The 10,894-nt window shown below is 41.2% G+C and overlaps 1 protein-coding gene across 2 annotated transcripts; it reads right to left on the reverse strand.

Moving 5' to 3' along the window:
• Positions 1 to 5,356: 5,356 nt before the first annotated feature.
• On the reverse strand, positions 5,357 to 10,517 carry LOC139411204 (coenzyme Q5, methyltransferase). 2 transcript variants are annotated; one of them, XM_071157140.1, is made up of 7 exons: positions 10,296 to 10,517; positions 9,713 to 9,862; positions 9,279 to 9,518; positions 8,904 to 9,010; positions 8,508 to 8,708; positions 8,175 to 8,302; positions 5,357 to 7,466 (listed from the first exon to the last, which is right to left on the reverse strand). In XM_071157140.1, the coding sequence occupies exons 1-6, from the start codon at positions 10,495 to 10,497 to the stop codon at positions 8,201 to 8,203; spliced, it is 1,002 nt and encodes a 333-aa protein (XP_071013241.1). In that variant the 5' UTR covers positions 10,498 to 10,517; the 3' UTR covers positions 5,357 to 7,466; positions 8,175 to 8,200. The 2 variants fall into 2 exon arrangements, with proteins under 2 accessions (XP_071013241.1, XP_071013240.1); XM_071157139.1 differs by having other exon boundaries at positions 5,632 to 7,471.
• Between the last annotated feature and the right edge of the window lie 377 nt (positions 10,518 to 10,894).

Genomic DNA, 10,894 nt, shown 5'->3' on the forward strand with positions numbered 1-10,894 from the left:
TTTTTAACAAATCAAAAACTGAAAAATTGGGCGTGCAAAATTATTCAGCCCCCTTAAGTTAATACTTTGTAGCGCCACCTTTTGCTGCGATTACAGCTGTAAGTTGCTTGGGGTATGTCTCTATCAGTTTTGCACATCGAGAGACTGAAATGTTTTCCCATTCCTCCTTGCAAAACAGCTCGAGCTCAGTGAGGTTGGATGGAGAGCATTTGTAAACAGCAGTTTTCAGTTCTTTCCACAGATTCTCGATTGGATTCAGGTCTGGACTTTGACTTGGCCATTCTAACACCTGGATATGTTTATTTTTGAACCATTTCATTGTAGATTTTGCTTTATGTTTTGGATCATTGTCTTGTTGGAAGACAAATCTCCGTCCCAGTCTCAGGTCTTTTGCAGACTCCATCAGGTTTTCTTCCAGAATGGTCCTGTATTTGGCTCCATCCATCTTCCCATCAATTTTAACCATCTTCCCTGTCCCTGCTGAAGAAAAGCAGGCCCAAACCATGATGCTGCCACCACCATGTTTGACAGTGGGGATGGTGTGTTCAGCTGTGTTGCTTTTACGCCAAACATAACGTTTTGCATTGTTGCCAAAAAGTTCAATTTTGGTTTCATCTGACCAGAGCACCTTCTTCCACATGTTTGGTGTGTCTCCCAGGTGGCTTGTGGCAAACTTTAAACAACACTTTGTATGGATATCTTTAAGAAATGGCTTTCTTCTTGCCACTCTTCCATAAAGGCCAGATTTGTGCAATATACGATTGATTGTTGTCCTATGGACAGAGTCTCCCACCTCAGCAGTTCATCCAGAGTGATCATGGGCCTCTTGGCTGCATCTCTGATCAGTCTTCTCCTTGTATGAGCTGAAAGTTTAGAGGGACGGCCAGGTCTTGGTAGATTTGCAGTGGTCTGATACTCCTTCCATTTCAATATTATCGCTTGCACAGTGCCCCTTGGGATGTTTAAAGCTTGGGAAATCTTTTTGTATCCAAATCCGGCTTTAAACTTCTTCACAACAGTATCTCGGACCTGTCTGGTGTGTTCCTTGTTCTTCATGATGCTCTTTGCGCTTTTAACGGACCTCTGAGACTATCACAGTGCAGGTGCATTTATACGGAGACTTGATTACACACAGGTGGATTGTATTTATCATCATTAGTCATTTAGGTCAACATTGGATCATTCAGAGATCCTCACTGAACTTCTGGAGAGAGTTTGCTGCACTGAAAGTAAAGGGGCTGAATAATTTTGCACGCCCAATTTTTCAGTTTTTGATTTGTTAAAAAAGTTTTATATATATAATAAATATTGTTCCACTTCATGATTGTGTCCCACTTGTTGTTGATTCTTCACAAAAAAATACAGTTTTATATCTTTATGTTTGAAGCCTGAAATGTGGCAAACGGTCGCAAAGTTCAAGGGGGCCGAATACTTTCGCAAGGCACTGTAGTTGAAATCGGAAGTTTACATACACCTCAACCAAATACATTTAAACTCAGTTTTTCACAATTTCTGACATTTAATCCTTGTAAAAAATGCCCTGTCTTAGGTCAGTTAGGATCACCACTTTATTTGAATTAAGAATGTGAAATGTCAGAATAATAGTAGAGAAAATTATTTATTTCAGCTTTTATTTATGTCATCACATTCTCAGTGGGTCAGAAGTTTACATACACTCAATTAGTATTTGGTAGCATTCCCTTGAAATTGTTTAACTTGGGTCCAACGTTTTGGGTAGCCTTCCACAAGCTTCCCACAATAAGTTGGGTGCATTTTGGCCCATTCCTCCTGACAGAGCTGGTGTAACTGAGTCAGGTTTGGAGGACTCCTTGCTCGCACACACTTTTCAGTTCTGCCCACAAATTTTCTTTAGGATTGAGGTCAGGGCTTTGTGATTTTCCACCCCAATACCTTGACTTTGTTGTCCTTAAACCATTTTGCCACAACTTTGGAAGAATGCTTGGTGTCATTGTCCATTTGGAAGACCCATTTGCAACCAAGCTTTAACTTCCTGACTAATGTCTTCAGATGTTGCTTCAATATATCCACATAATTTTCCTCCCTCATGAGGCCATCTATTTCATCAAACCAGAGGACATTTCTCGAAAAACTATGATATTTGTCCCCATGTGCAGTTACAAACCGTAGTCTGGATTTTTATGGAGGTTTTGGAGAAGTGGCTTCTTCCTTGCTGAGCGGCCTTTCAGGTTGTTGATATAGGACTCATTTTACTGTGGATAGAGATGCTTTTGTAGATGTTTCCTCCAGCATCTTCATAAGGTCCTTTGCTGTTGTTCTAGGATTGATTTGCACTTTTCGCACCAAAGTACGTTCATCTCTAGGAGACAGAACGCTTCTCCTTCCTGAGCGGTATGATGGCTGCATGTTCCCATGGTGTTTATACTTGCGTACTATTGTTTGTACAGATGAAAATGGTACCTTCAAGCATTTGGAAATTGCTCCCAAGGATGAACCAGACTTATGGAGGTCTACAATTTTTTTATTTTCAGTTTCCCATGATGTCAAGCAGAGGCACTGAGTTTGAAAATAGGCCTTTAAATACATCCACAGGTACACCTCCAATTGACTCAAATTATGTCAATTAGCCTATCATAAGCTTCTAAAACCATGACATCATTTTCTGGAATTTTCCAAGCTGTTTAAAGGCACATACAACTTAGTGTATGTAAACTTCTGACCCACTGGAATTGTGATACAGTGAAATAATCTGTCTGTAAACAATTCTTGGAAAAATTACTTGTATGACACAAGTAATTTTTCCAAGAATTGTTTACAGACAGATTATTTCACTGTATGACGCACAAAGTAGATGTCCTAACCAAGATGCCAAAACTATAGTTTGTTAACTAGAAATTTGTGGAGTTGTTGAAAAACAAGTTTTAATGACTCCAACCTAAGTGTATGTAAACTTCCGACTTCAACTGTATACATATATATATTTTTCATGCTGAAACTCTCATATTATACACCACTGTATTCACTAAGTATATTTAGGATAATGTTTTACAGCTTTGTCATTCTAGTTTTTTTAAATTCTTATTTGATTATTTTATATATTCTAGCTCCTGAGTGGTGCAGCGGTCTAAGGAACTGCATCTCAGCGCAGGTGGTGTCACTATAGTACCTGGTTCGAATCCAGGCTGTGATTGGGAGTTCCATAGGTTGGAGCACAATTTGCCTAGCTTCATCTGGATTTGGCCTGAGTAGGCCGTCATTGTAAATAAGAATTTGTTCTTAACTGACTTGCCTAGTTAAATAACAAATGTTATCCCAAAAACTTGAAAGCTACCAACATTCTGGTAGTTTACAAGTTTCCAGTATCATACCCTCACTTTGCAAACTTAGTTCCAGCCCAACAGTAACACACCTGGTTAAACGAATTAAGAAGTGGGTTGGAATAAACGTCAGTACAGCCTATGGGTCTCCAGGAATTAAACAACATTCAGCTCTGAAGTCATTCCAGGTTGGTGATGAGGACATGACACAACAAATCAACTATGGGATATCCTCCCCGTACCCTTTCCTCAGGATTTTAGGCTACAGCTTTTAGTTTGGACATCTGTTGACATGTGACATCTAGATCCTATGGGATTATTGTTAGTCTGGACTACTGTTTTAAGTGTGATATGAGATATCGACATCCTATAGGGGGAATGGTAGTTTCACAACCCACTAAGCTGGTGTCAACTTGTTCCTCGAGGTGCCACTCATTTTGGATTTTAGTAGCTACTGACAGCTAGGCTCATCTAGAATGATTTACTGTCAACTTAGCAGATCTGAACCCCTGGTTTCCTGCAGGGCAGTAGTATGCAATCCAAGCCAGGACTAGAAGAGAAGACATGTTTAAACTCATTATATTGAATAGGCATTAATATACAGTGGTAGATTTTACCATTAGGCAGAAGAGGCAATTGTCTCAGGCCTCACATCCTCAAGGGATCTTGTGTGCTGGACACAAGAAAACCTTTTTAGTTTCTTTATAATTTCTCAAGCTGCAGCAATGGGGCGCTATCAGAGCGTGGCAGATAAAATAAAAAGTAAGAAAGACGATTTAATTTTAACTAAGTAATTACTTAAATTACGGAATTTCTTTAGTAAAAAGACAGGTACTGCTGATTATACTGCCATCATTGTCGAGGCAGATGACATGAACAGTGCATTCGGAAAGTATTCAGACCCCTTGACTTTTTCCACATTTTGTTACGCTACAGCCTTATGATGTAATGGATTAAATTGTTTTCCCCCCTCATCAATCTACACACAATACCCCATAATGACAAAGCAAAAACGGGTTTAGAGTTTTTTGCTAATTTATGTTAAACTGAAATATCACATTCAGACCCTTTACTCAGTACTTTGTTGAATAACCTTTGGCAGTGATTACAGCCTCGAGTCTTCTTGGGTATGAAACTACAAGCTTGGTAAACCTGTATTTGAGGAGTTTCTCCCATTCTTCCCTGCAGATCCTCTCAAGCTCTGTCAGGTTGGATGGGGAGCGTTGCTGCACAGCTATTTTCAGGTCTCTCCAGAGATGTTCGATAGGGTTCAAGTACAGGCTCTGGCTGGGCCACTCATGAACGTTCTAGGAAGAGTCTTGGTGGTTCCAAACTTATTCCATTTAAGAAATGATGGAGGCCACTGTGTTCTTGGGGACCTTCAATGCTGCAGAAATGTTTTTGGTACCCTTCCCCAGATTTGTGCCTCGATGCAATCCTGTCTCGGAGCTCTACGGACAATTCCTTCGACCTCATGGCTTGGGTTTTTAGCTCGGACGTGCACTTTCAACTGTGGGACCTTATATAGAAAGGTGTGTGCCTTTCCAAATCATGTCCAATCAATTGAATTTACCACAGGTGGACTCCAATCAAGTTGTAGAAGCATCTCAAGGATGATCAATGGGAACAGGATGCACCTGAGCTCAATTTAGAGTCTCATAGCAAAGGGTCTGAATACTTAAGTAAATAAGGTATCTGTTTTTTATTGTTAATGTGCAAACATTTTTTAAAACCTGTTTTCGCTTTGTCATTATGGGCAATTGTGTGTAGATTAATGAGTGAAAATATTTTATTAAATCAAATTTAGAATAAGACTGTAATGTAACAAAATACTTTCCGAATGCCCTGTATGTTTAGCCCATGTAGAGTACCAGTCAAACGTTTGGACACCTACTCATTCAATGGTTTTGCATTATTTGTACTATTTTCAATATTGTAGAATAATAGTAAAGACATCAAAACTATGAAATAACACATATGGAATCATGTAGTAAATCTATTTTCGATGTTATATTCTTCAAAGTAGCCACCCTTTGCATTCATCCCAGCTTTGCACACTCTTCAAATCAAATCCAAATTTATTTGTCTCGTGTGCCGAATATAACAGTAGACCTTACAATGAAATGCTTACTTACAGGCTCTAACCAATAGTGCAAAAAAGGTATTTGGTAAACAATAAGTAAGTAAAGAAATAAAAACAACAGTAATGAGTCTATATACAGTAGCGAGGCTATAAAAGTACAGACACCGGTTAGTCAGGCTCATTGAGGTAGCATGTACATGTAGATATGGTTAAAGTGACTATGCATATATGATGAACAGAAAGTAGCAGCAGCGTAAAAAGAGAGGTTGGGGAGGTACACAATGTACCGGGTAACCGGTAATCGGGTAGCCGATTACTTGTTCAGGAGTCTTATGGCTTGGGGGTAGAAGCTGTTCAGGAGCCTTTTGGTCCCAGACTTGGCGCTCCAGTACCACTTTCATCGCCTGGTGTAGAGGCCCTGGATGGCAGGCAGCTTAGCCCCAGTGATGTACTGGGCCGTACGCCCTCTGTAGTTCCTTCCGGTCGGAGGCCGAGCAATTGCGTACCAGGCAGTGATGCAACCAGAACCATGCTCTCGATGTTGCAGCTGTAGAACCTTTTGAGGTTTCAGGACCCATGCCAAATCTTTTTAGTTTCCTGAGGGGGAATAGGCTTTGTCGTGCCCTCTTCATGACTGTCTTGGTGTGTCTCATCTGTCTTGGCATTGTCTCAACTAGCTTCACCTGGAATGATTTTCCAACAGTCTTGAAGGAGTTCCCACATACGCTGAGCACTTGTTCGCTGCTTTTCCTTCACTCTGCGGTTCAGCCCTTACACAGCCTGGAGGTGTGTTGAGTCATTGTCCTGTTGAAAAACAAATGATTGTCCCACTAAGCGCAAACCAGATGGGATGGAGTACCGCTGCAGAATGCACCATGAAGCATGGAGGAGTGTGCGTTGAATCCTAAAAATCACTGACAGTGTCACCAGCAAAGCACCCCCACAATATCATACCTTCTCCTCCATGCTTCACCACGGTGGGAACCACACATGCAGAGATCATCCGTTCACCTACTCTGCGTCTCACAAAGACATGGCGGTTGGAACCAAAAATCTCAAATTTGGACTCATCAGAACAAAGAACAGATTTCCACCAGTCTAATATCCATTGCTTGTGTTTCTTGGCTCAAGCAAGTCTCTTCTTCTTAATGGTGTCCTTTAGTCGTGGTTTCTTTGCAGTAATTCGACCATGAAGGCCTGATTCACGCAGTCTCCTGTGAACAGTGTCTGGTACTTGTAACTTCTGAGGCTGGTAACTGACAAACTTATCCTCTGCAGCAGAGGTAACTCTGGGTCTTCCTTTTCCGTGGCGGTCCTCATGAGAGCCAGTTTCATCATAGCGCTTGATGGTTTTTGAGATTGTACTTGAAGAAACATTCAACATTCTTAAAATGTTCCGGATTGACTGAACTTCATGGCTTAAAGTAATGATGGACTGTTATTTCTCTTTATTTGAGCTGTTCTTGCCATAATAAGAACTTGGTATTTTACCAAATAGGGCTATCTTCTGTATACCACCCCAACCTTGTCACAACACAACTGATTAGCTCAAACGCATTAAGGAAAGCAATTCCACAAATTAACTTGTGACAAGTCCACCCCTGCTAATATAAAACTTAGTACATGAGGCTCACACTGAAACTCAGCAATGCATTCTTACTAAGCAACCGCATTTTAAACAGCTGAATTAAAATGTTAAAAACAACTGTGGCCACAACAATAGGACTGTCCTCAGATACCTGTAATGACTGGCCAGGAGTTGTAATAAAAGAAAACAGAAAATGACAGTCTCCATAAAACAATCTTCTCTTGTAAGATGATCTGTCACTATTATTTTACACATTTTGTTTGAATGTTATTGCCTTCAGTTTAAAAACAATAATTCTCCTTCATTCTATTGTTTTACTGTAAAATGTCACAATTTAAAATGTGCTTTCAATAAAGTTTTATTTGATTGATTTGTACACAATTGGTGGCTTTGTGTGGTTTTGGCAAGAGGGGACCATATCAATCCATAACTTTCAGAGTGATCAGTGTAGTTTCTCAGTTGACCAGAGGAGGGTAGTATGACTCTTCACATGGGAGGACTGCTCTATAAAGATGGGGAGAAGTGACTAAATCAAGCATTTAGATGTTTCACAGAAGTTAGTACTTATTTTGAAAGCAGAAAACAATATTGGATTGCTAAAGCACAAAAGAGGACTTAGGAGTTTACTTTTATTGTAAAACCAGTTGACATTACAAAAAATATTGAGATTAAATAGTTGTCATGATGCACCCTTTGCTAAGTGCCCCTCCCATTGGTTGCTCAGGTCACATCCCAAATGGCACCCTATTCCCCATATAGTGCACTACTTTTGACCAGGGTGCATATAGGAAATAGGGTGCCATTTGGGACAGAACTTCTGGCCTCTAGAGGACCTGTGAGCAGAGGTTGGGTTCACATTGAAACCTGCCAAATAGATTATATATTGTACCCCCTGAGAAAAGCCAGCCTTTCCTCAAACCACCAGGAAAAATAAATACAATACACAAATATTGTAGACAGCATGTCAGTGTTTCCATTTCTGTGTATATTGTTTCCTTGACGTTTGCGGTGGAATCTGCTTGGGTTTAAAACCCCAGTCACACATACCCTAGAGGAGCTGTCTGTCTGACACTGGGCCTCGGCCTTGACTGGTTAGAGTTAAGTCCAGGGCCCGTATTCATAAAATGTCTCAGTGTATGAGGGCTGATCTAGGATCAGTTGCCTTTTAGATCCTAATGAATACAAATATAAAATCGACAGAGGGTACCCGTTCCGAGATCAGCACTGCTCTGTTCACAGCTTGAATCCAGAGTGTAGGGCCACCACTCCTCCTGTCAGGTTGTGGTAGCGGACAGAAAATAACCCTGCATCCTCAATCATTTGTTTGAATGTCTCCTGTAGAGGGAGAGAAGAGGAGAGAGAAACAGTTAGGAAAAAACATACAGCAAAACTTAAGTTTACAAACATACACAATATTCACTGTAATTTAGACAGGCAGTATTTGAAGAAAATACTTTGAGAAATCTATTTAGCATAATTATGGCCACCAAAGGGCCAGACAGAATAGGTGCAGAAGGATGATTGAATCATTCATTCTTACCTGGTCTGGGAACTTCCTGATGCTCTCCACCAGGTACTGATAGGACTTCCAGTCGCCAGCGATCACCTCCCCCAGCACTGGGATCATCTGGAAACTGTAGGCATCGTAGAGCCTGGCCAGCAGGGGATTGGTGACTTTACTGAACTCCAGACACATGAACCTTCCCCCTGGCTTCAGCACCCGTACAGCCTCCTGTAGAGCCTGGAAATAAGACGGAGGAAAAACATTTCATTTGATCATTTTAGGTAAGTATTTGCCCGTAGAAGAGTATTCTATTTGGCTACCTTATCAAGTTTGATTTCTGGTGTACAATGAATGAATGCAAGATGAATTACAAATGTTTATTTCCTTGTCTGCCAGGAGTACACTGAAATTAAGTGGATTGAGAAGGATTACCAGGTCTATGTGGGTGACATTACGGATGCCAAAAGCAATGGTGTACACGTCAAACTGGTCATCATCAAAAGGCAGTTCCTCTGCATCTCCTACCACCCAGGACAGACCTGTGACACACACAGGTGAGGGAAAACACAGGGTTATGTCACATCATATACCCCAGTCAAGCCAAAATAAATCATGAGCACTTATTGAGAACACAGTCCACAGACATGTCTAATGAGGGTAATATGGTGTACTAAAGAAAGGTAGTAAATGGAGGGTAATACTGTGTGCATATAAATAATATAGATAGTAGCCTGACCAATCAGTGGGTGAGGTGATACACCAGATAATGTACAATTCAATAAAAATGTTCAAATTAAATCTCCCTACCACTACTGACGCCCATGCTCTCAGCTTTCTGTTTGCCCACTTTTAGCATCTCCTTGTTGATGTCACAGACTACAGCCCTGGACTCTCTGGCCTCCGTCTCCATCTCTATTCCCTCCGTGGGGGTCGTGTAGCTGGTTGAGATCTCCTGCCAGGAGGGGGTCTGGTTGGCCCGGGCAGTCCGCCGTGCAACACGCTCCTGCTGAGACCTCACATAGTTCAGGAATCTGAAGGAGATGTCACCTGGAGGTGCACAGTTGAAGTGATTTATTGGAATTGGCAGAGAAAAATTGAGTTACAAATGTGTAACCAGTGGGATGTGAACAAAACATGCGCTTACAAGTCTAAGGCGGGGCTAGCTCACCACGAGAGTCTAATTCAAAAATCACCTGTGCTACATAAGGACTACTGTTATGAACACTGAATAAGAAGCCTACCTGTTCCTCCAGCTACGTCCAGTAGGCGTATGCCTGGCTGGGGGTTCATAACGTGGAGTAGCATGTCCTTCCAGAGCCGGTGGACCCCCAGACTCATAGCATCATTCATCACATCATACTTCTGGGCCACGCTCTCAAACACCTTGTAAACTGGAGATACAGGTGAAGGTTTGAACACAGATGCATTGGGGAAACCTACTCTATAACTATACAAATCTCTGGGTTAACGTTTTGAAGGAAGTGTCGATATCAGGGACTGGGAATAAAGCCCATATTACGCCAGCATTGGGGCATGCACGGCTAACCGTGGCAAAAGAGTTAGGGGGGGGGGGGGGGGGGGGCATGTAGACTAACTTACCCACGCGGATCGTTGTAGGGCAAGGTTAACAATCGATTTTCAAGCGAGATAACATTAACTAAATTAGAGGTAAAATGGTTTGCCTCTACAGACTTTGAGATACATTTGCAATGAACAACAACAATCCAAAATCGGGCATTGATGGCCAACTGAACCAACAAGCTAGGCGTATCAATTAATAAATATCTGAGCAGCCTTAACGCAGCTACCTAACGTTAACGTTACCTCTCTCTGCCTTCTCTCCTTCGGACACAGTCTCGAAGCCGAAATGTGTACTTTTGTCCGCGGCACCATCGCTGAAACATCGACAAGCTGAAAGATTTGAAGGGCAACTTGAACTGACTATTCGAACAGACACACTGCTATTGATAGTTCGAAAAGCATCACGAACTATTCCCCGAGCGAGCAACCTAATGGAAGCCGCCATGGTATTTTTCTTCTTCTGTGGGCTTTAATGGCGGACTACAACTCAACAAGGTGTATTGCCGCCACCAACTGGACGGGTTGAAAAAACAAGGTAAAAGAAAACCCATACGACCTTAACTCAACCCAAATAAAAATCAGTGGTTGAACAAGTGCCCAATTGTCATACTTGAGTAAAAGTAAAGATTCCTTAATAGAACATGACTAAAGGAAAAGTGAAAGTCACCCAGTAAAATACTTATTGAGTAAAAGTCTAAGTATTTGGTTTTAAATATACTTAAGTATCGAAGGTAAAAGTATAAATCGTTTCAAATTGCTTATATTAAGCAAACCAGACGGCACAATTTTATTTTCTTTTTTAAGAAGAAAAAAACAACTTCAGTGTACTTTAAAGTATTTTT

This window comes from Oncorhynchus clarkii, chromosome 6, assembly GCF_045791955.1.
Source record: "Oncorhynchus clarkii lewisi isolate Uvic-CL-2024 chromosome 6, UVic_Ocla_1.0, whole genome shotgun sequence".
Taxonomy (NCBI): Eukaryota; Metazoa; Chordata; class Actinopteri; order Salmoniformes; family Salmonidae; genus Oncorhynchus; species Oncorhynchus clarkii.